The sequence below is a fragment of the Colias philodice genome, chromosome 28 (genome assembly GCF_061535455.1).
Source record: "Colias philodice isolate Cphi_HAF_F1 chromosome 28, ilColPhil1 Martin Lab GWU primary, whole genome shotgun sequence".
Taxonomy (NCBI): domain Eukaryota; kingdom Metazoa; phylum Arthropoda; class Insecta; order Lepidoptera; family Pieridae; genus Colias; species Colias philodice.
Genome location: NC_143113.1, coordinates 4653498 through 4680605, shown reverse-complemented (window position 1 = coordinate 4680605; position 27108 = coordinate 4653498). Strand labels below are relative to the sequence as shown.

The window sequence follows — 27108 nt, the reverse complement described above, 5'->3', positions numbered from 1 at the left end:
ACACACATCCGTGATAACAGCTTTCACCCTTAAACTCAACGATTTAAAGGTTACTTTCGAACAGCGAAGAAAGTACCGAGCGACTTTCTCGCAGTAAACGAAGCAAGTAATGTGTGTGTTTCTTATTTTACAACTTTTAAAGTTGGTCAGTAAGCTAGTAGGTTCCTGCCAGTGACATTGTACGCTCGTATTAAAAAAAACCACCACAACGTGACATGTCGGAGTTATGCCGGCGTCATAGAATTAAAAAAGTAAAATATGCGCCTTGGTCACTTTGAGAATTGATAAAAAAAATTGCATCTGTCAAAAATGACAGCGCGCGAGTGCTTGCCAAAGTTGAGTGATGTGAAAATGTTTTTTGTGTTTTTAATTGTCTTGGACTGTTTGTTTGTTGCCGGCCAGGAGTATGAGAGAGGTACTTTTTTATTTTTTTATTATAAAAGTAGGTTAGTTGGTCCATTTACAACTCCTTTGAGGATGTATAAAATAGTAGTACGTAATATTTATAATGTGTTTGACTTTTTTTAGTATTGTATGAAATAGTAAAACCTGTGACTATAAAAACTAATGAATGATTTAATAGAAAAAAACTAGGACAAAATGTAGAGACATTAAAAAAAAACGAAAGTTACTTTTATAATCTTCTTACGATTCAATGTCCCAGATAACTAACATTTTTGCACAGATAATATTAATTTCCAATCCGTAAGATTTTATCGCGATATTAATTAACATCGTAAAATAGAGAGATATCGATTATCGTTTAACGAACCGGATATCCGTTGCATGTGCGACTTTCATTGTCAAATACCCACAATTAAAATATTTTATTGCCTTCGTGATGATTATAGAGCCAATTAATCGCAAATTTTTATGTAAATAGAATAATAAGTATAAAATAAGATTAGTATGAAAATATTATCTTTTTTAAAAAATTTCTTTATTAAAAAATAAAGAACCAAAAAAACTATTTTCACATATCTTTTATGTCATACATTAACAAATTATTTTATAAATTAAGACTTTTATTTGGCTTTTACTATGCTAAAAAAAATTGGAAGAAATTGCTTAAAAAATTAATATTTTATTTAAAGTATAATTAGACCAAAAATTGTATGATTTTGATAGAGTCATTTTAATTTAAAACTTATGTTATTCTTCGTTAACAAGTAACTTATTTACTATTGTGCCATTTATCTTTTATCAAAATTAGACCAGCTATTTAGGTGATACACGTAACAGACACTGTAACTTTCGCATTTATAAGTATAGTTCAGATAACACCGGTTCAGAAAGCAGTATTTATTTAAAAACCGGTAAGAAAGCCTTTTAGCTGTTATTCAGTTCATGCTTCATTTAAGTTAAGAAATAAGAAGAATAGAGACCTGAAATTTACGTTTTTTATAGGAAGAGAATTAGTGATTTTATAATAAAGCTTACCGCCCGCGGCTTCGCCCGCTTTGTCTAAAACCTAATAAATTATATACTAAAACCTTCCTCTTGAATCACTCTATCTATTAAAAAAACCGCATCAAAATCCGTTGCGTAGTTTTAAAGATTTAAGCATACAAAGGGACATAGGGACAGAGAAAGCGATTTTGTTTTATACTATGTAGTGATGATGTGTTGTCATTTGAAATAATAATTTCTTTTTTATCAGAAACTTATAAAGGGTAAGCAGATTCCCTTATAGTCAGTATATGGATGGGTTATCTATTAGTATATTGTCTTTACTTTGCTTTTCATGAAATATTGTTATTTTTTGAACTTTAAAAATCTTGAAAGCGAAGACTTCTACCAAAAATGTGTCTTTCTTGGCGAATAACCAAAACAAAAGATTAAATATACGGATAACACTTTATTTATCAGTTCTACATGAAATGAATATTATCGTAGCATTCCACGCGTTGATGTCTTTTGTAAGATAACGATATCACGACACGACTGCCATTGTATTTAAAATGTAACTTACTATAATATTACAGCTATTGTATAACTTTTTATGAATTCGAGTACTTATTACTTAGTGTGACATGAAAAGTTAAGAAAACTAGAGTCCAGTAGCTTATTAGTTTTAAAAAAAATGTGTAAAATATAGTCAATTACATCATTTATTTAATAAATATAAACAACATAAAATACCTTTTAATACATATTAAAAATTAATGTATATTATAATTTATTTATTTCCCTTAGATGCACCTTCTCTATTGCCTCTTCTCTTAAAAGTTGACTCTCTTTACTACCTCCTCTGTTATGTACTTGCTGTACCCCGCAGTTTCACTCGCGTAGCTCCGCTCCTGTTGGTCTTAGCGTGATAACATATAGCCTATAGCCTTCCTCGATAAATAGGCTATCTAACATTGAAAGAATTATTCAAATCGGACCAGTAGTTCCTAAGATTAGCGCGTTCAAACAAACAAACAAACTCTTCAGCTGTATAATATTATAGTACATACATATATAGATTCATTTTCATCATAATATAATGTATGATTCTTTCAACATATAATGTATCTTCTAATCACATATTTTCATGAAAGGTCATTTCACTTAGTGTATTCCAGTTGCCATGGTTACAGAGTCTTGTAAAAACCGTTATGAAGAAACGAACCAGAAAATTTTGGAGTTGACATTGCTCGGGGTTTATTCGGTTAATTTGCTGGACATGATTCGTTCAGTGGCCTCGAAATAGACTGTATAATTTATTGTTTATTTTGAAGATTTTTAAGTTGAATTTGAGCTTGGCTTAAATTTGAGTTTAAGCTTGTGTTTAGTAATGTAGCGTGGTAATGTAGAGTTCGATTGTCATGACTGATTATTATTAAATATTAAAAAATGTTGTGTGATAATACATTTGTTGCAGACGTAATAGTTTTATTTATTGAAAAAATATACTGCTATATATAAGCTACTGTATACATAAATATACTGTAGATAGGTCGATGCTGTAAACAAATGATCTGTAATATCGAGAAATAAATATAAACATTACTATTATTAAAAAATGAGAGCTAGTGTCTATGAATGTTTGTAACTCTTTCACTTAAAAATTGATTCTCTGAAATATTGAAATCAAGCTCAGCGATAAATCTTTAAAACGTCCTTTTACAAGTTAGGTTAGGTTAGTTAGTTTCAGGATAAATAATTAATCGTATGTTACTGACACAATTAAAAACGATTGCTCTGATTTTAATGAGATTTTTACGACGGTAGAGTACCTAACATATCTCTATAATTATATCGAACAAGCATATAATTATCTTCTTCAAATTTAAATTTAAAATCGTAAACCTAAACTACTAAAAAAGGTATATAGCAAGTAACCATTCGACACTGATATCTTAACTAAGTCACTTGTATTAAAGACTAGCTGTTCCCCGCGGTCTCACCCGCTCCTGTTGGTCTTAGCGTGATGATATTACTTAGCCTATAGCCTTCCTCGATAAATGGGCTATCTATCACCGAAATAATTTTTCAAATCGGACCAGTATTTCCTGAGGTTAGCGCGTTCAAACAAAAAAACAGACTCTTCAGCTTTATAATATTAGTATAGATATTGTATTATGACTATAAATGATGACCTCTTTTCGCGAATTAGTATGTTCACGTAACACTTTGCAACAAGAAAAACTTGTTAAATGACCCAGATTTATAAACCGTATAACCGTCTGGTGATAATGTGGCTTTAATTTCGGAAGTCTAGTGAAAATACTGCTTTATTCTAGGCTACTAGAGTACTTACTCAGATACAAAAGTCTAGTTGTAGACCGTGGTTTTACTCGAGATATTTGTATGAAAATATCGATTGTAGACAATCTTATCTTTAGTTTAGCTCTTGGAACTCCTGCCAATGTGTCGTTTGTTGGAAAATAATAATGCTTTTTTCATCATCATCATCATCATCATGCTTGTGTATAACTTTTTCTATGATATATATTTTTCGTGCTAAATAAAGGTTTCCTAATGTTTTCATTTTTCCTTTGCAGTAGATAAATACTATATTGGTATGTCGATTTATCAATATAATTTAACTTTTTTCAGTGTAAAACGGAAGCCTACGAAGAAAAAAAACCAAGATCAATAGTATCAGGAATATAGTTCTTATTCTAAACGTTTTATAGGTGCAATTGTAATGATGGTTAACGATGACTATTACGACAACTATTCAATGAAAAACATATTTTGTCCGTGTGTGAATGGGCATAGATAATAAAGAGATAATATTGCCATTGTCAAATGTATTATTTAGTTTTTAAATTTACATTTTTTTATACATTATTCTACTTCGTAGTATTTAGTAGATAATGTTTTGAGTAAATAAAAAATAAATAAATATTCCTTGACATAGTTTCAAATTTTATCTATGAAAATTGGTGGTCAGATAAAATCAAATTTGAATCTGTACAAAAATATTTCTAAATAAGTAACATTTAACAAGAGAATTAAATCTACATAAGGTCAAAGGACTGAAACATTCCTTCCGTGTGTACAAAAAACAAACAAACAAATTTTTACATATAATGTTATTTTAATTACCATGAGAGACAATAAATCTCAATTTCAAAGAAATCAGAGCCCTTTAACGGGACCACAGAAAAGAAAGAGTAATGTGACGTCACACATGCTCGGCGGTATTGAGGTCAATGACCTTATTGTTAGAAAATTGATGTTTTAAAAACATTACGAGTGTTACAATGTAAAATAAAGTATAAGAACTTTCCTTATCCTTTTGAGTGACTTTTTTACGCATTTATGTGTCTTTGGTTTTAGTAAATATGTATATTTAGTTGTAGGTACTAAAAGTGAATGTGTTAAACTGAAAAATAAAGATCTATTTCTTATATTCATTTCTTAGTATTTAGATATTTGTTCACAGCTTTCAATAAAGATTTCAATTGAATACGAAATTAAATACACTTCGAAACAAATCCTACAATATACCAAATTTTTCACTATTCTTTAGAAAATTATATTTAACTAGCGGTCCGCCCCGGCTTCGCCCGTGGTACATGTTTACGTTTTCTCTACATAAGAACCATCCTCGTTCTTCAAGGAATATAATAAAAAAATAATTATCGAAATCGGTTCAGCCGTTCTCGAGTTACCAACGTGTGCGTTCGTTCGTGCTACTTACCAACGTTCGTGCGCTTACCAACACATTTTGCGATTCATTTTTATATATAAGATTAAAAAAGTATACGTAAAATTATATTTAATATATAAGTATGTATATTCATATATACATATAATAAACACCTTCATCTAGCATCAAAAACACATTAAACCAAACATTTGAATCCGAAATTGAAACACACAGACACATTCCGATGTGAAAGCAAACTTTAGGTCAACGAAAGTAAAACTGATAGAACAGTGGGTTAAACATTGTTATATTGAAAATATGTTACGTTTGTCTGTCATAGCTGTCTGTGTAACTGCTGGATCGAGTTTGATGTAATTATGTATGTGGAGAAAAGTATATAAACATTGGTTAATTGTTAGGTTAGTTTAAGCCGGCTACTCATGTACCTGCCGCAGGGGCAATATTGGAACGATCTCGGTTGCACGGGCGGCGGTTTGAGCAATTTCAGCTGTTCTCTAAATTGCCCCTGCTTGCCTATACACATCACAATTAAGGAGCCAATTAAGGGTGTAATTCCAATATTGCCCCTGCTGCAGGTACGTGAGTAGCCGGCTTAATTTGGATGTTTAAAAGGTGTAGACGATTTTTAACGCGATTTATTTATTCCGGTGTTTTGAATTATTTGTAGCGAGCGTGGAATTGTTACATAACACATACTTATGCCTTGAAAAATTTGAAACTTCTAAATATATTAAACTCGTGAAAAAGCAAACAGAAAAATGCTAAAAATCCTATGTATAGATATAGAGCGAAAATATTTTTATCGAAGTTTTCGAAGTACTATGAATGCATCTATAAAAAGAGATGTTTGCGTCCTTTTCTCTTGTATAGGAGAGAAAGAGAAGTAACATAATTGGAAAATCACCGACAGTTAGACCCAGTATCGCAAATAAGGTTTCATTTTCATTCGATTAATTAGCAGAAATCTAACTGTATTAGAAAATAATAGAGCGTTTATAATTTATAGCGTTCTGCTGGTGTTCGGCCTAGAAGAGTTATCTTAGTAAATTAAGTATGTTTTTGTTTATGAAAAATTGTTGAGCCGATTTTGATTCATTTTTAGAATAACATAAATTTGAAATTTTTCATAACATTTTTTTTTCCAAAAATATTGCTTGACGCTCAATTATTATACCTCTGGTCTATCTTAATAATATTATAAATAGGAAAGTATATATCTATATTATGTTTATGATATTTTGATGAATATTTTTATATCGCTGTATAGATAGTAAAACAACTACAGAAAGAATTTGAAGAAATACATAGATATACAGGGTGTCCCACTGTTGGTATACTAAGTTCAAAGGAGGTTATACGCTGAGTACGTAAAAAATACTTATAAAATTCCAGACGAAGATTTTTATTTCGAATAGATGAATTCTTAAAACTCTATGTGCACGTACACCCATAACAAGCAACCCGCCCAACTTTGCCACCAGCACGTGAGCTATCATTTAAGATTATGTTTTCATAGACAAAATGCTCACATTAGAGAAGCGGTATATACCGGTTGCGCGAAGCTAGAGAAGAAAACATGGATTTTCAAGAAAAATTTAGCAAACAATTTTGACGTAATTTTGTTGTTTAAGTATTTTTTACATGATTAGTGTATGCAATACTACAAGTCCCTTCGCGCTTAGTATACCAATTATAGTGGGACAGCCTGCTTTTTTTACATAAAATACGAAAGACAAAGTAAGTTAATATGTTAAGAAAGTCGAATAGTATATATTTGCCTGTTAGAAACATAAAATTGTTCATAAAACACATAATCAAATATAACACGATAATGAAAAAACTACAACGCACTCGTTAAATTTCATAGCAAATATATAAATTTCATGTTTTCTTAGATTTCTACACATTTATGAGAGTAAAAGAAAGTTTTTTATGTCCTAACCACAGACTAATAATAATATACTACGCTAACGGATATAAAAGTGCTTTTACAAATAGCGAGTATACATAAAAAATAAACTAAAATAGTTTTAAAAATAATCATCAATTTGTTGATTCTAAATTCATCCAACCTTTTAGGACAGCAGACTTAAAATCTGTGGCTAGAAAAACAACGAATTATTATATTGTAAGTTAGTAATATTATGTTACTCACCTAAAGTAACATATTATACATAGAAAACGAAATTAATCAATATAAGTTTATATGGCAATCGATTTATGACAAAGTGTGCTTTCTTCTTTGCATTTCTTCATTCGTAGACACATGTAATCAACATTATCGTAAAGCGTACTGCTTCGAAGGCAGGGTCGCTACCAACGAATCACACCGCTCAGTCTATATAATACAAATTGACATGCTTAAAACACATATTTTTTATGTCAGAGCAAGCAAAGAGGCAGGTGGGCCACCTGATGTTAAGTGGTCTCCACCGCCCATAAACACTTGTAATGTCCGGAACACACGAGGCTAGTTTTCAGGCTAGGATAGCATGCTAGTGTCATTAAGCTAGCAAGCTAATACTTCTGGCTTCGTAGACAATACTAGCTCTATTTCTAAGCTAGTAAACTAGTAACCTAATTGACAAGCCAGGACAGTTTTTAATAGGATGGAGTTCTATTTTTAGGCAAATAGCGCCCTCCACTACTGATTTTACTATCCTCGTGTATCCCGGGTATTAAAATAAGTGACATGTATTGAAACAGCGATATTATCAGCACAACATCGTTCAAAAGAAATTCGTATTCAATGGGTAATTTTCAATAAGTTGCCGTGAGATGTTCAAGCGCATGCTTCTCTAGTACGCTCTATTTATTAATAGAAACGCTTCCGTATGTTCAACTTGTTATATAATTAATATTACTTACTTACTTACTTAGCTGGATGTTCCTCACCATTGAATGTATTCAGAAATCATTTCTGACCGGTTGGCTTGGTTGGTATAGTGGCCCTGCCTTCCAAGCCAGAGGTCGTGGGTTCGATTCCCACCCGGGGCAAATATTTGTGTGATGAATTTAGATGTTTGCTCTGTGTCTGGGTGTTAATTATCTATATAAGTATTTATTTAAAAATTATATATGTATGTTTATCAGCCATCTGGTTTCCATAACACAAGCGAAAGCTTAGTATGGGATCAGATTGTGCCGTGTGTGAAAAATGTCCTGAAATATTTATTATTTATTTCTATATTAGAAAAATAGAAAATGGAAAGCTCTTAATTGCCACCATGTAAAAAATACAAATTTTAATATGTAACACACAGAACAGAATAAAAATAGCAATGGTGGCAAAAAGGACTCCCCGTCAGCAAAACAGCAACCATTAATTATTAAAATGTATGTATGTTGTATGCATGATTTTCAGAGGAGACCGATGACAAAAACAAATGGTTTAAACGTACATGTAGGATATTATGGATTGCCTGGTAGAGATCGCTGTCAGCGGGTGTATATTGTTAACATGTACACAATAGCAATAATCTTATTTTTATTTTAAAATTTTAATGTAATTTGGTTATGTTTATAGGTATATGAAATATGAAAATTATACATAACCAGCGGTCCACCCCGGCTTTGCCCGTGATACATATTTACGTTTTGTCTACATAAGAACCATCCTCGTACTTCAAGGAAATAAAAGAAATAAAACACATAATAAAAAAGAATTATCGAAATCGGTCCACACATTCAAGCGTGATGCCGTGACCAAGGAAAACTGGTTCAATTTTCTTTTATATCTATTCTAATGTTATAAAGCTGAAGTGTTTGTTTGTTTGTTTGGACGCGCTAATCTCGGGAACTACTGGTCCGATTTGAAAAATTATTTCGGTGTTGGATAGCTTATTTATCGACGAAAGCTATAGGCTATAGATATTATATTATCATCACTCTAAGACCAACAGGAGCGGAACCACGGGGGTGAAACCGCGCGGAGCAGCTAGTATAATATAAGATATGAAAATTAAAAGTTACTCACATAATTAATTTTTAACTATAAGTTAGCATTTTCTTATATTATTATAACTTTAACTATAACTATTTCATTAATTTATGAACATTATGTTTAGCTAGTTAAACTAACTCACACTTGTAACATAAGTTTATTTCGAACAAAGTCAGGGCGGAACAATAGTAACGTAAAAGTAAAAGTAATCAGACTATCTAATTTCAATTAGCCTTTCGGACAGAATTGTTATTTTATTCGGAACAGATAAACATCGTGATATAAACTAGTTTAATTATTCTTATATCCCACGGTTCTCTATTATTTTATACTATTAACTAGCTTTCCGCCCGCGGCTTCGCCCGCTTTGTGTAAAATATAACAAATTATATACTAAAACCTTCCTCTTGAATCACTCTATCTATTAAAAAAAACCGCATCAAAAGCCGTTGCGTAGTTTTAAAGATTTAAGCATACATAGGGACATAGGGACATAGGGACATAGGGACATAGGGACATAGGGACAGAGTAAGCGACTTTGTTTTATACTATGTAGTGATTATTTTAAATCTTGTAAAGTTTGGGTCAAGTTTTATTTCCTTACTAGTTTTTGCCCGCGGCTTTACCCGCGTGGTGTTTTTTCGCAATAAAAGGTAGCCTAGGTTCTTTCTCAGGGTCTAAAGATTGTCTGTGACAAATTTCATCAAAATCGGTTGAGAGCTAAGCGGGAAAGCGTAACAGACAGACGCATTTATTATATTATAGTAGGGATGTTTTAAAAACACTGAATCAACAAAACCATACAAATCTTATATTAATACTAGCTTACCGCCCGCGGCTTCGTCCGCTTTGTCTAAAACCTAATATATTGTGAAACCTTCCTCTTGAATCACTCTATCTATTAAAAAAACCGCATCAAAATCCGTTGCGTAGTATAAAAGATTTAAGCATACATAGGGACAGAGAAAGCGACTTTGTTTTATACTATGTAATGATTATATAGGTACAGAACAATGTATATTCAAGTTTTTGAAGAACAACTAATATGGGTGTTTTTAATTGTTGAAAATAATAATATTTAAAGGTATTGTTTGAGTGTCTGTACACACGTAAGAAAATAACTGCTGCATGGAATTTATTGCTGCAATAAGAAACGCATCCTATCCTCCTATCAGTTTTTCACTTTAATTTCGTATATACTTAAAACTCAAACTCAAACATTTATTTATTCAATTAGACTTCTTCAAGAAGCACTTGTGAAACATCAATACATATTTTTAACATTTACCACCGATTCGGAAAGCAGTATCTATGGAGAAGAACCGGCAAGAAACTCCATAGTTAGTAGTAAAATGGGCATTTTAAAGGATCAAAAAGTTCGGCAGCCTTAAAATTGTATACCTCGAGTAAAAAATGGATTAGGATAAAAAAATAGGATAAAAAATGATCATAGAGTGAGGAAGGATGGTCTCTACCAAGTAAAAAAAATGCTAAAGTTTGTGTTCCACAGACTAACATACTTTCACAATTACTCACGTATTAATCTATTATATTTTCTAGGTCATGGATGTGAGAATTATCACAACTCAAACAATAACTGTGTTGTTTTTTTAATGTTTTCAATAGCTTTCCTTTGTTTTGTCGAGTTTCATTGGGCTAAGTAGTGTTGTCTCTTTCTCTGTTGTGTTTAATACAGAAAGAGTAAAAGAGATCATTAGATGTTTTATATAGGGGTTTTTATTACTATATTGCATAATGATTATCTTTACTAATATTATAAACGAAGAGTTTGTTTGTTTAGTTGAACGCGCTAATCTAAGGAACTACGGGTCCGATTTGAAACTATTTCAGTGTTAGACAGCCCATTTATCAGTTCTGTTGACTTACATATATTTATTTATTAGTTCCCGTTCTCGAGTAATAATCCCATTTCCGATTAAAAACCTATCCTATGTCAGCTATCTCTCTAGCAAATTTTATCCTGATCGAATCAGTGGTTAAGACGTGTAGACAGTTACGTTCGCCTTTATATTTTATAATATTAATACAGTTAGAATATGTTTTTACAGTTTCTTGCATAACTTTTTAAAACTTTTATTTTCACCTCGGTTAAATCAATTTTGCATAGACAATATCGTGACGTCACATGCGTTTTGGAGAAAGTGATTTTAAGCGATTCGTGTCGCATGTTGCGTGACACTTGCATGCAAGCTCTAGGTCAATGATCTTGATTTTTGGAACTTTTTTTGAGAGACATATTTTATTTTGAATTTTAAATGTTTTTTTAAACAATTTCAACTTTATATTTAGTTTAATTGCATTCAAATGAAAGTTTATTTTTTTAAATTTATTTTTATTAAACTTTTTAAGCTTTTCTATTTTAAATCATGTAACTTTTACTAATGTTAAGAAAAGGTCTTTCTTTAACAGACTAAGTAGAAATAAAGATCTCAGTTCGAATGATTATTTTTTTATGTTTGTACTTTGTGACCTTTTTAAACGGTAAACCAACTTTGATGTTTCGTTTTTAATTGATAGAGCTACCTACTCCTCATTTTATGATTCTAGTTATTTCATATCATCTAATCTGATGCCGACTCTGATAAATAGTTTTGTGTAAGCTTTAATAAAAGTTATTTTTTATTATTAACTAGCTGCGCCCCGCGGTTTCACCCGTGTGGCTCCGCTTCTGTTGGTCTTAGCGTGATTATTTATAGCCTATAGCCTTCCTCGATAAATGGACTATCTAACACCGAAATAATATTTCAAATCGGACCAGTAGTTCCTGAGATTAGCGCGTTCAAACAAACAAACAAACTATTCAGCTTTATAATATTAATAATACTAGCTTTCCGCCCGCGGCTTCGCCCGCGTTTTCAGAGAAAAACGTAAGATTTCCGGGATAAAACCTATCCTATGTCCTTTCTTGGGTATCAAAATATCTCTATACCAAATTTCATGCAAATTGGTTCAGTAGTTAAGGCGTGATTGAGTAACAGACAGACAGACAGAGTTACTTTCGCATTTATAATATTAGTATGGATTTAGTATAGAAAACCACTGCACTAGTCTTTTCATCTATATAAAATTAAAATGCCAGACGAATGACACATCAATCTCCTACTACTAAACTACTTTCTCCCAACTGTAAGGATGTGCCACAGATTACAAATTATCATAAAAACATCGTTTGTAGGAATGCCGCGCTTTTGAGTGACCAGGTGATGTTTTATCTGTGCCAAGGTGAGAGTGCCACAGATAGTAAATGCATAAAACATCTGTCGTTTTTGGGAACTTTTTAATGAAAATGATTAGGTTAGGTTAATAGTTCGTGGATAGATACAGTATGTTTCTCATCTACAATGATATGCTGATTATTATCATCTTATATATAAAAATGAATCGCAAAATGTGTTGGTAAGCGCATAACTCGAGAACGGCTGAACCGATTTCGATAATTCTTTTTTTATTATATTCCTTGAAGTACGAGGATGGTTCTTATGTAAAGAAAACGTAAACATGTACCACGGGCGAAGCCGGGGCGGACCGCTAGTAAAATATAAATATAATATAGTTTTTTATAATAGACAATATTATGTAACAAAGTGCCTTGCATAAGGCACTTTTTATGTAAATTCTAATAAAGAAAATAAAATTTAAAAGACTTCTTTATGCTTAGTTTTTTTATTATTAATTTACTCTATTGATTTTTGGAACGATTTTCTTTTAGTTTCTATGACGTTCGTGAAGAATTTAAACAATATAGAGTCAGTATAGATATATGCTGTTTAAAATATCTTTATCCGATATTATGGTTATATTTTGTAATATATTTTATTACATATCTAATCAAATAAACTTATTCATAACGAATTTTTAAGAAATATTCCATAATTGGGACAAACTATCCGCCCCTGCGGACATTATTCTATCCTATTACGCCTTTTCCCTCCATAAGACCTTAAACAAACATTTAAAAAAAATTACTCGAAACGGTCGAGTTTCAAGCTTATATAGCAACACATTTGGCGATTCATTTTTAGATAAATAGATTGACATATCTACATTATCCTCAAGCAAATACGAATCATAGCATATCTAGAATACCTAGTTAACTCTCATTTTCGAAGAGGCAATGCAAAAAACATATAAAAAATTTCCTTTGTGGTTTGGACTACGAACACACGGAAAACTTCCTCAGACCATTAAAATAATTCTACAAACTCACTCAAGACATCCATCCTATCTCATTCACTCTCAGAAATTTATTCAACTAGCATATTGTATGTATTTTCGTAGTTAAGAATTTACCTCTGTATAAACTGTGTAAATAGACGTAAGCTGGAAGAGACTATTCTCCACAACACAGGGAATCCTAGTGTGGAGATTAGTGCATTGTATTAACTACAAAATGTTTATGTAACAATAAAGATTTTTGTATTTTTGTATTTTGTATTTAACCAACTTCACAAACAGTAGGTAATGGTTTTCGCTAGTCTCAGGTCACGGCCAGGATGCAAACTACGTTGACTGCATAAACTTAGTAATGTACTTTCATTTTAAATAAGGACAGTGAAAGGATGTTTTAAATTCTTTAACGTTTGAATTTCCTTGTTTTTGATATGCGAATTTGATGAATTAAATTGTACATGTTTATCAAAGAAAGTTGAGACAGTTTCACTGTTAAAAGTCAAAGACGGCAGAATAGATATTAATGTTTTTCTTAGTTGTATTCTTCTAGATTAATTGTGTTTTACAATGTATTACAACGAACTTATTACATTACAAAAAAATTTCCTGTCGGAAAAGCACTAGTTTATTTTTTCCCATACATAAACAATTAATGTGATTGAATAATAACAAAACACTTTTAATTAATAAGAACTTTGTATTAAATAAGACACTGACGGAAACAAAATAAAATAACTTGTAATTACAACATCTTGACCGATACTCAAACTCAAACTCAAACTCAAACATTTATTTATTCAATTAGACTTCTTCTAGAAGCACTTTTGAAACGTCATTAAGTACATGTTTTTAACATTTACCACCGATTCGGAAAGCAGTATCTACGGAGAAGAATCGGCAAGAAACTCCATAGTTGCTCTTTTTAATCATGTCAGATTTACAATTTTACAAATTACATATGTAATATCATAATATACCAAAGAACTGTCCTGTGGTTTTTACGCGACAACCCTCCATGGGTTTTTATCTTCCATATATTCCTTAATACTGTAATAGGCTCTCTTGACAAGTACATTTTTTATATAAGATTTAAATTTAGAATTACTAAACTCTTTAATATTATTATGAGGAATTCTGTTGTAAAAGCGTATACCTTGGCCCATAAATGAATTTTTAACTTTAGCTAGCCGGAATAATGGCATTTCAATTTTATTTCTGTTTCTTGTGTCATAACAATGTCTATTTCCTACTTTTGTGTGTAAGTAAGCGTTATTATGTACATATAAAATATTATTAAATATATACTGCGACGGTACAGTAAGGATACCAGTATTCTTAAAGAGATCTCTTAGTGAGTCTCGAGCACGCAAATTATATACAGAGCGTATGGCTCTTTTCTGTAATATAAATATAGTTTCTATATCTGCAGCCCTGCCCCATAGCAGAATTCCATAGGACATTATGCTATGAAAGTAGCTAAAGTAAACCAATCTAGCCGTTTCTTCATCGGTGAGATGCCTTATTCTTCTAACTGCATATGCAGCTGAGCTGAGCTTAGCAGCGGTGGTGGTAACATGGGCCCCCCATTGAAGCTTCTCATCTAATGTCAAACCAAGAAAAACAGTCGATTCCACAGGGTGTAATACCTCCCCGTTTAAAATAATATTCCTTTTCACCTTTTTTACATTTGGGAGGATAAATTCTACACAATTTGTTTTTTTTGTATTTAATAGTAAATTATTAGCATTAAACCAATTGGATATGCGTAAAAGAGCAGAGTTTACTTCGTCAACATTTGTGTCATGTCTATCCACATTAAAAATTAATGAGGTGTCATCTGCAAACAGTACTATTTCACACATATCCTGCAAATAATAAGGTAGGTCATTAATATACACTAAGAACAAAAACGGTCCTAAGATAGATCCCTGCGGAACACCTATGTTAATCGGCGCACCGCGAGATTTCTCTCCATTAACGACAACGGTTTGTACCCTGTTCTGAAGATATGAAGCTATGAGATCCTGAGCTAAACCTTTGATACCATATAAATTTAGTTTCCGTAATAGAGTGGAATGTTCTACACAGTCGAAAGCCTTAGAAAGGTCGCAGAATATCCCCAAAGCATTCTTTGAATTTTCCCATGCTTTGTATATATGTGATAAAAGAGCTACACCGGCATCAGTGGTAGAGCGCCCCTTTGTGAAACCATACTGTTTGGCGTGCAGTAAACCATTTGATGCAAAATGACTATTTAATTGGTTTAAAATTAGTTTCTCGAAGACTTTGCTCAAAGTTGGTAATATGGAAATTGGCCTATAGTTATTACTGTCTTCTTGGTCACCACTTTTAAATAAAGGAATAACTTTATTATTAAAATTAGCCTAAACATTTTTGTCTACTTTTCTGTATTTAATGAAAGGGTAAATAGGCAAATCTAATTATATGCTATTGACATCGTATTTATAATTAAATTACTTTCGCTAATCGCCTCTGGGATTATAATTATTCCATCTATCAATTCGATTTCTTTACAATAATACTCAAGGGTAGGCTACGTAATAACTTTTCTTTTTTACTAGCTGTGCCCCGCGGTTTCACCCACGTTGGTCATTATGTTATATCAGCCATTCTGAATAAATGGACTATTCGACACAAAAATATTTTTAGAATTTGAACCACTAGTTGTGAATATTAGCCCGTTAAAACAAAGTCTTCAGCTCTATATTGTTAATGTTCATAAATATTCACGTACAGCGCCATCTATTGGGAAACAATGTAATTTGTATTATAACAAAACAATAATATGTAAATTAGTTTTAGAGTTGTACTGTTAGTCTATTTATCGAGGAAGGCTATATATCATCACGATAAGACCAATAGGAGCGGAGCAATGCGGGAAAAAACCGCGGGGCGCAGCTAGTAAAATTAAAATAATTGTAATACTGAAATGATTTAAAAGAACAACTATGGAGTTTCTTGCCGATTCTTCTCCATAGATACTGCTTTCCGAATCGGTGGTAAATTTTAAAAATATGTATTGACGTTTCAAAAGTGCTTCTCGAAGAAGTCTAATTGAATAAATAAATGTTTGAGTTTGAGTTTGAGTTTAGTGTCATGATATAATTCCCTAGAGAGATATGAAATTTCTACAGTGGAAATCCCTAGAGATAGTACTAAACATAAGCAAATTTCTTATGTACATAACTCCCTAGAGGCAGTAACGTAACAAAATTTCTATACTCTAGGGCCAATAATAATATAATACAGTTTCTATATTACTTATTATCTAGAGGTAGCAACGTAATCAAATTTGTGTAGTGTAACTTCCTAGAATAACTTTCTAAAGTCAGTTATTCCTAGAGGAAGTGACGTAAAGAACAGTAATGTATGTATATTATAATTTGTAAATGATTTTCTTTTGTATTGTATATAACATTTTACATCAACTTTGAAAATCTCAATTAACAATTTGAAAGAATAAATCTTAATACTATTATAAAGGCGAAAGTTTGTAAGTATGGATGTATGGATGTATGGATGTTTGTTACTCTTTCACGTAAAAACTACCGAACCGATTACAATGAAATTTAGCACACATATAGAGGGTAACTTGGATTAACACATAGGATAGGTTTTATCCCGGAAATCCCACGGGAACGGAAACTATGCGGGTTTTAATTTGAAAACGCGGGCGAAGCCGCGGGCGGAAATCTATATATTTATGACCCAGGACTCAATCCTAAGACAAGATTTATAATTAATGAACCTGTGTCTTACCATCATGTGTCTTACCACAAAACAATTTAAACACTGTCTTAGAGCGAGCGCCCACGAGCAACTTAGTTGCCCGGCAACTATTTTGTCTCTGTCGCTGTCTCCTCGCAAAGTTTTGAACGATGCGCTCACGAAAGCGACAGCAACGCAACTTTTTCTTTAAAATTTTCTTCATTTATCAACATGGTTTTCGAAGAGACGGTTGTGGTCTGTGCTCTTGTCCCGCATAGTTCCCATTCCCGTGAGATTTCCGGGATAAAACTTATCCTATGTGTTAATCCAAGTTACTCTCTATATGTGTGCTAAATTTCATTGTAATCGGTTCAGTAGTTTATGCGTGAAAACTGAAAACCATACATACCTACAAACCTTTCCTCTTTATAATATTAGTATAGATATGTAATCGTAATTGTAAACATTTTAAGTTTGAAAAATCAGATGTTTTGCGCGAAGTGACAGTAGTACCCACCTCAACGCTTCGCTTATGAGGCGTGCAAAAGTAAATTAGTTTTTATATAATACTTTTTAGTGTATTTTTCAACACGAATCAAACGAGCCCAAACTCGATAAAGTTGAGTCAATATATTACTAAGTTCCTATGACCACCTTCCGACTCCATCATCAAATCAGCTCTATGTCATAATAATGTTTCATCGTTATCCAATTTACATGCGTATACAAAATTTCAGCTCAATCGGTTACCTGGAAATGAATCAAAGTTACTTGCTACATTTCAATTAAGTCATCGAGACCAGACAAAAATGCTCATAAAATAAAAACTACTGGGCTTATCCGAATAAAATTTATGGGACCAATTCCACACCATTCCGCATCAAAAAAAAAAAAAGAATCACGTAAACCGGTTCAGAAACCTCGGAGTAATCGGTGTCCATACATAAAAAAATATACCGGCCGAATTGATAACCTCCTCCTTTTTTTTAAGTCTGCTTTGCCTTCGCTTTCGTGAGCGCATCGTTCAAAACTTTGCGAGGAGACAGCGACAGAGACAAAATAGTTGCCGGGCAACTAAGTTGCTCGTGGGCGCTCGCTCTAACTTTAAACGGGATCTGTCACTATAATCACAATATACAGATACATAACTTCATACAAAATGTTCGAAATGGCTCCCCCCCATCAAGCGTGTTTACAAGGGTATTGAGGGGGATCGATAGTAGCGGGTGACACATCCACAGATTTTGAATATAGTATGGAAAAAAGTTTAAAGTGATGTCAATTCACATTAAATAAATATCGATTGTTTCAGTTTGTAGCCCTTTCAATAAATATATTTGTAACTACCATATCTGACTACAAGTTAAAAAGAGACTATTTTTTAATTTCTATAGATATGGCAGTATGAGTTTTATATTATATTGACATATTTTCTATCAAAATGATAGCTACAAATAGTACCTATTAGGAGTCCAGTCTGTTTAAAGATCGCATCTATTTTTTACGCAATCTAGAAGAGCACGAAAATATAAAAAAAGGAAACCTTAAAAAAATCTTGTTTAAATTTATGTGCATAATTACGTAAATATTAGGGAAGAAAAAGATAGATATTATAATTATTGTATTTTTATCGATACGTGGCGTCTCCACTTTGTCAAGCACTAAGCCTGTCAAACTATTTTCTTTTTCTTCCTAAAACAAAAAGGTAGAGGTTCTATGCTCGTATAATAATAATTTTAATTCATTTTTGCATATTTTGTGTTTTTTAATTTAATTTAATTTATCGTTTTAAAAATAATTTTGTAGGTATACCTACATACAAGTATTGTAAATTCTGGTTTAAAATCATTATTGAATATATGTATAATACAAATATCAAGCATTATAAATAATTTAGGTACATTAAATAGCCTTCGGCGTCCATAACAAAACTAGATTTCGAAATATAGCACTGATAAAAACGTATTTACTTTTACAAGCGGATTGTTTCTTCTTGTAAATTCATATTTAGGCTACACCATTTTTGTATTTTAACGGGTTTTAATCTCCAAATTACCACAAAATCAACTGTGAAAAAAAGCAAACAGAAATATACAGGCCGAATTGATAACCTTCTCCTTTATTTTTCAAGTCGGTTAAATATCAAAAAGTAACAGCCCTATAGCTATACGTCATAATTTCATGGGGGGGGCTTAGTTTCCTAACTGTATGTACGTAGTATATATCTGTCAACTGTGCTATAATAGTTGTCTATGTGAATTACGACAAAACCAGATTAAAGAGAACCCGTGCTTAAAGTTAAACCCTGCCTAAAGTTTTTTTGTGGTAAGACAGGATAATATATTTATTAGCAGATTTTAAACGCGTTTTATTTATTAAATATTATATATCTCGACGATACGAACACTTTACAGCGAGCTTTGTTACGGGGTGACTGAGTTGTTATAATAAAGATTCAACTTCTATATTTTTGTTAATCACAGGAATTTTATTACATAAGTAAATTGTTAATCGAAGATAACAAGGAGAAAACACGTGAATGTACCCGGAATCGATATATTTATAACAATTTTCCGCATAACTTGATCACGATTAACTCTCTCTATAACGAATTAGATTTCTAGCTATTTCGCAAACGTAATCCAATTTTATGGCGTAAAACTTTTTCTTTAATGAGTGTTTTAGCGGTTTTGGATCTTTTATTTTCCTTTGAGAATAAGATGTGTGTTATTTTAAAACGTTTATGTCTGATTGAGATACATTAATATTTTGAATACGTAAACATTTAAATGAATAATAATCGTGTACTTACATGATATTTAAATAACTGTATGAAATAGCAGCCTATAAAAATTACCCGTGGGCCCTCATAACAATTTTAAAACAAGTTCTTCGACATTGTTAAATTGCCTTAGCGTATTTAATTTTAACGTTTTGTGTAAAAATAAAAGCTTAATCGAAGTACCAATAGATTGACTTTATTTCTTTCTCTTTGTTCTATAATTTTACTGCTAAAATTATTTCTAAAATTCCTCTTATAATACGAAATAATGACATGTTTTTTATCATTTCAGAAGCAAGAAAACTGTTCGGCGGCTACCGGATAACACCATCATACTGCAAGGCGAGCAGAGCAGCGAAATACAACAGAGGAAACACAATATGTATGTTCAATCACGAATGCGCAAAACGGGGTGGTGAAGTAGTCGGATCGTGCATGGATGGCTTCTTATTCGGAGCGTGCTGCCAACTGAAATCCGACAGCCAATCTCACATACCAAAAGGCCCAGGGGTAGTCATGACAAGCTACTTGGATTATCCAGATCCTGAGTCAGAAACTGATGATTACGATGGTGAGCAACTTAGCGCGTGGCATGACAGCTTCAAACCTGTAGTAACGCCAGGCTACAGACCAACAGTTGCTACATCAACCATGAAAGCCGAACAGGACTTGAGCACAGAAACGCAGATGATATCGGAAGGCTTCAATCAAATAACTAACTCCCTATTGAGCACTCCGCCGAAAGATAACTATATTTATATTAAACCAAAGCCTGATAACGTATATTCGCATAGTACAATTAATCATGGTGGTGCTGATACTATCTTGCTACATGCAAATGGAAGCGCAGTAGAGGATATAGCAAGACCTTCCGATTTTAATATACAAATATCGTCTATGCAAACAAAATCCACACCATCCCCGATATCTACGTCACAATCTACGTCCTCTATAGCTGCGTCAACGCATCGTCCACTTTTCAAACCGAAACCAAATAAGAATGGCTCTAGCACAGAAAACTACATAATGGTATCCACTGTTACCAAAGAAACAGAAAACTCACAAGAATTGTCATCATTTGACAGTATAATTCAAATGTTAAATGGAAGCACACCAAGTATGAAAGATGATGTTAGTTCACCTTCATCATTAGATGTTATGGAGACGAAGTCATCTCCAATACCTACAACAGCATTACCTATTTCATACAGTAGTGGTTATCCCGATTACTATTTATCTACTGGCCACTACGTAACACTAAAACCAAATTTCAATGCAAGCAAAAAGCCAATCTCCGGTACCTCTAAGAAACCATATACAAAGAAACCTTCTTATACCACTCCGAATAGTATTTCTCAAGATGAGAGACCGTCCAGTAATTCTAAGCCTAGTCAATCAACTAGTCAAGCAATCGAAGCCTTTAACAACTATCCCACTGATCCAAGTGAGTTTGGACAAACTGTAACAACATTTAGCTATGTTAGTTCAACAACAACTAAGCGTACTACTACTTCTAGAAAACCACCGTCGACTAGCTACGTCACTGGATCAAATCCTTTAAGACGACCAGTCACACCACCTACAAACAATGATTACAATCCAGATACTTTCTCTAGTGTAACACCAACAGTCATCGTACTAAATAGCTTACAAACAGAAAAGCCAACCACAACGTCAGAAGAAACACAATTCGTTGAAATATCACAAGAACCGTTTAAGAAACCAGTCAGCCAAATCACAGTTAATAATCATATAGAATCAACGAACAATATATACATGGGTAAACCTCCAAGCTTCGAAAGACCATCATCACCCACTGTTGTTATAACACCGAAGCCATCTCCAACTACAACCCCATATCCAGTGCGAACCAGTTCAAAACCAAGTCCCTCAACCGCTAATTATGAATTCTACGCTGAAACTACAACCTACAAACAAGAGCTACAAACATCTCCCGATGATTTAATAAACTTCCCACCAGTTAGGAACCCAATGCTAAACGCAACAGGTTCAAATCCATCTGTTTTCAACACATCAATATCTATGTCTGATAATGATTTAGACATCCTACACGATGTAGATTTCACGACACCATCTTGGCAAGAAGACGAGAAATTGAACGAGAAAATGAATTTATTCGTGAACAAAATCGTTGGAAGTCTTCAAGGTACCTTCCAAGAGCTACATGATATTGTAATTTTGGATAAGAAGCCGAATATAACTAAAACCACACCGAAACCGCCACGACGTACTGTTCCTACAAGAAGAACAACTACTACTACAACCAAGAAACCGATTAGGTTAACAACTACTAGAAAGCCGCCAAGAACAACTAAGAAGCCAGTCAAATTGACTACGTTGGCTAGACGGCCAACTACCACGACGCCTCCACCGACCACTACCACCACTCCTATAACAACAACGAAAAAAGCGGTACGTTAATATCTTTTCGAGCATTTTTTTATGTAATAAAGCTTTTTTTGTGTTATAAAATGATTGCCATTTTAAGAGAATTCTCTACGTAGTTATGCAATACTTAAAATACTTTTAATCATCACCGTTATTATCAGTAAAGATACTAAAATTGCTTATATAATTTTGGTAAATATATTTTCCATTCGATTCTTTATCGATCTCAGCATCGTTATATACGTCTTTTTGTTGTACCTAAGCAGAAAGCCTTTTAAAGTCTGTGCTTAACATAATAGTTAAAACATCTTTATTCAATTATAATTGTCTTTCCCTGATTCTTAATCCAATCCTATATCTATATTCATAAAGTCTAAATTCAAACTTGGTCCTCCGCCTGTATACATTTGCTTCCAGGTGACCACCACCAAACGCCCCAGACCCACGAAGCGAGTCACTACAACCACGGCCGCTGCTACCACCGTCACGGAACTCGCTGATGACGTCACCACGGAGCTATATTCCGATCAAAGCATCGATTATAATGATAAGAATTGTGAGTTTTGTTTGTTTAATAAAGAACTTTTTAATTATGTAATACAGAACTTAGAATGAAAGAAATCAGACGTTTTGGGCATGTCGGTTAAAAAGTATAGATAATAATAGAAGAGATACTCGTATATAATTTAATTTAATAGATAATTTTTCTCTAGCAGGGACTAAGTTATTTTGGGAGTTGAAATTACTTTGAGATATTAGGGTTAATTCTTATATGTCATGTGAAAAAGAGTAGTTTGAATCTTATTAAATCAGCACAATTATATCATTTTCGTAATATTATGTAGTTAGAACACATTATGTTATAAAATGATATCTAGGTTATTATTACTTGCTATACATCTATTTTTTATAATCGATTTCATAACTATATTGTCCGCTCATCATCAAGCAAACACGTATCAAAAAAGCACGCAGAAAAATCACCAATGTAACCTCAAGCAAATAAAATATCTCCAACAGTATGCGGAGTGCGTCCTCTAGTCAAATCCGGTCGTATAGTCGGAGGCAAGAACGCAAGATTCGGCGAGTGGCCCTGGCAGGTCCTCGTCCGGGAGTCCACTTGGCTTGGACTGTTTACTAAGAACAAGTGTGGAGGTGTGCTGATCACTAATCGATATGTGACTACTGCTGCGCATTGTCAGCCTGGGTAAGGTTTTAATTTATTTTCAGATTGTTACTTCCATATTTTGTTGGTAGAGCGCTAATTATGTGCTTTAATTTATGTTTGAATAATTAAAATTGGCTATATTACCTACCTATTTACTGTCGTATCTGTTAATAAATGTTCTTGTTAGTTAAGTATAATAGGTTCTGTAATAACTATTAGTTCTAAGAAGTTTTATAGGCATTTATTTAGTCATGATAAATGTTTATTATGATAATTATTAGCAGGTCGTTTATGGGCTAATAATAATAATTTAAGAAAGCGAAGTCACAGGAATAGAACACGTTAAAGTTAAACGGTATTTGTTGTATTCCTCCAATGTGTTTATTTAATTCTTTTTCTTTCCAAATCAAAACTTTTATATTCTTCTACGTCCTTAATGAATATAGTCAATCGTCAATCGTCATCGTCAATCAATCGTCTTGAAACTTGTTATCCTTACCAGTTTCTAGACGATTGATGGTACCCAGTTACTTAAATTGTTAAATTTAATTACATAATATTTCAGATTCCTAGCATCCCTAGTAGCTGTCTTCGGTGAGAACGATATATCTGGTGACGTGGAACCTCGCAGACCAGTTGCCAAAAACGTGAGGCGTGTTATAGTACATCGGCAGTATGATGCTGCGACGTTCGAGAATGATCTGGCTTTGTTGGAATTGGAGTCGCCTGTGAAGTTTGATGCGCATATTGGTAAGAAAATTATCGTCCCCATAACTTTTTTCATTCTATATAACTGTTGAATGTCATTGTAATTTTTTGAATGTAATTGTAATTTGTTGAATGTAATTGTCATTTTTTTATTTATACTATTGTGCCAACTCACATGAGAAACGACATTAATAAAATCGATCAGAAAATTTTGTTCCGTAATAATCAGAAAATACAATGGAACGGTCACTGGAACAGTACCTACAATCAAGAAATGTATTTTATTTTTGAAAGCTACATCGCATTTATATATCGTGGAACTGTAAAATAGTAGCTGTCTAGCTGGTTAAAATCAAATATACTAGGATTTTTAGTGATACAGTGATACCTTCAGTCATTGAGGTGGTAACTAATGTGTTAAAAAGAAGAACACTGTCAATTTTAATCTTTATTCATAATCATATAAATTTAATTTATATTATGACTGCCCAATACATGAATTTAATTTTCCCAGTACCAATCTGCATGCCGCAAGATGACGCGGACTTTACCGGTCGAGTCGCGACCGTCACAGGCTGGGGACGGCTAAAGTACGGTGGTGGAGTGCCTGCTGTGTTACAGGAGGTTCAGGTGTGTAGACATACAAACAATTTTAATATGAGCCTCTGTACATACCATGGTTTTATAATAACAAGTGTAATAGATGTGAATCTGTACCCGCTTTTCAACTTCGTTCCGGACACGTACCATGCGGAAGTTTTGCATATCTCTTAAAAAGGACTTGCTGACGAAATTTAAAATAAATTCTAGCACCCCACTCTGATGCAGCTAGAATAAATATTTTAATAAATAAATACCTAAATATTTCAGGACAATTTTCACACTCGGCACGATCTGATCCCATACTAAGCTATCGCTTGTGTTATGCAAACCAGATGGCTGATAAACATACATATGTATATAATTTAAATAAATACTTATACAGATAATTAACACCCCAGACACGGCAAACATATATATGCTCATCACACAAATATTTGCCCCGGGTGGGAATCGAACCCACGACCTCTGGCTTGGAAGGCAGGGTCACTAGCAACCAAGCCAATCGGTCAGTCATTTGTATACATAATATTATTACTAGTGGAACTGTTCAGGATGGAATTCGTCCTTTTTATTAAAAACTAGTGGTCCGCCCCGGCTTCGCCCGTGGTACATATTTCGCAATAAAAGGTAGCCTATGTTCTTTCTCAGGGTCTAAAGATTATCTGTGCCAAATTTCATCAAAATCGGTCAAGTAGTTTATGCATGAAAACCATACATACATAATTACAAACCTTTCCTCTTTATAATATTAGTATAGATAACTTGAACTTTTTCTATTTGATTATTTCATTAATATGATATTATATAATTAATAATTATTTTTTAGGTCCCAGTTATAGAAAACAGTGCATGTCAAGAGATGTTCCACACCGCGGGACACACTAAGAAAATATTGAATTCATTCATTTGCGCTGGATACGCGAACGGACAGAAGGATTCTTGTGAGGTGAGTATACATTCAATTTCAAAATATTTTTAAATATAAGTCTTTATGAATAGTCCTTTTTTAATAACTATCAACGGACGGTTGATTTTGCCAAGAAGAATCGAGAAGAAACACTCTTTTTAAAGTTACTCCGACTAAAGATTAAACAGATTTCGAAATCATTGCCAGCATTAAAAATGTCGTTGAGTTATTCAAATTAGTCACTACATAAAGTGTAATTTTTAATATTGTCAGATCAATTTGACTGTTCGACGGTTTTCATATTTCTTTCTTTCACATAGTCTTATTCTTCTATAGTTTGTGAAAAGATTAGATTTAAGCATATACAAATTACTTTGCGATAGAGTTTCAATTTCATTCCAGGGCGACAGCGGCGGACCACTAGTGTTACAACGCGACGATGGCCGCTGGCAGCTCGTAGGCACAGTGTCACATGGCATCAAATGTGCAGCGCCTTTCTTACCTGGCGTGTATATGAGAACCACGTTCTATAAACCGTGGTTGAGAACCATTACTGGGGTAAAATAAGCAAAAAATGACATAAAATTAACAAAAAATGGCAAAAAATTCGTCTGATTGGGGGAAGTGTAAAAATTTTGTCATAATGTAAAAAAATGTGGTTAGATTAGGGTGTAAAGTGTAAAAATTTATAAAAACTGGTGTAAAATTAACAATAGTTTAGTTTAAAGAAAAAAGTAGGTGAAAATGTTAAGATTACTGTTAAAATATACCTCCCAATTTTTATTTGTTGATTAATTCAGTTGTTGACCTAAAATCGGTGTAAAACAAAAAAAAAATTATGAAATCTTGAATCTAATTAATTAAATTGTTTTATCGAAATATTTAACTCCTATCGATAGCTATGACTAATTTTTACGCGTTTATCATCTCATAAAAAATTTTTTGATAGCCCTAAAAGGGAAAAAACTTTTTTTAATTACAATCCTGGTAAAACATTCACGAATTTTGGATCATGTAAATAGGTTGGACAAAAACTAATGACTAAATATTTGTGGCATTAAAAAAAACTACAGGAACTTAAAAACATTCTAACTGGAAATTTAAGTCTTAAAAATAAGACAATTCAACCTGCTCTCTATTAAAAAAAATGAATAAAGAATAGAGTTATAACCCAAAGCATTATTAGGGCATTAGAGCCAACAGAATCGTAGTTTACAAGCAAATTGTATTATAATGCATTTATTTATTATTAGTATTAATTTAATTTATCTTCTGTAAAAATGTAATTTGATATTATTTATTATTTTAGATGTAATTATTGCGACGCTCAAATTAAGCAATAACTTAGTTTGTATAGAATTTTAATAACTCAGTGACTGTTACTGCATTTAATAAATGTTTAAGATGTTAAACGGTTGTTTTATTTATTACCTATCCTGATTAACCTCTTCTTCCCTGCTCTATACATATATATAACTAGTTGTGCTTCGCGGTTTCACCCGCGTGGCTCCGCTCCTGTTGGTCTTAGCGTAATGATATAATAGGCCTTCCTCGATAAATG

The 27108-nt window shown here is 32.7% G+C and overlaps 1 protein-coding gene across 1 annotated transcript; it reads left to right on the top strand.

The window, feature by feature from the left end:
- Positions 1-153: 153 nt before the first annotated feature.
- Positions 154-26959, top strand: LOC149476346 (uncharacterized). The gene is made up of 8 exons (XM_089712144.1): positions 154-415; positions 20045-22185; positions 22579-22717; positions 23182-23368; positions 23895-24079; positions 24552-24667; positions 25467-25586; positions 25950-26959. Exons 1-8 carry the CDS (start codon positions 310-312, stop codon positions 26112-26114), a joined length of 3159 nt encoding a protein of 1052 aa, XP_089568270.1. The 5' UTR covers positions 154-309; the 3' UTR covers positions 26115-26959.
- Positions 26960-27108: the final 149 nt, after the last annotated feature.

Bases quoted from the DNA above. Each gene is read 5' to 3' on its own strand.
- LOC149476346 (XM_089712144.1), top strand. From the start codon at position 310: ATGACAGCGCGCGAGTGCTTGCCAAAGTTGAGTGATGTGAAAATGTTT. The intron at 22,186-22,578 runs GTACGTTAATAT...ATTTGCTTCCAG, and splicing joins TAACAACAACGAAAAAAGCG to GTGACCACCACCAAACGCCC. The intron at 23,369-23,894 runs GTAAGGTTTTAA...ATAATATTTCAG, and splicing joins GCTGCGCATTGTCAGCCTGG to ATTCCTAGCATCCCTAGTAG.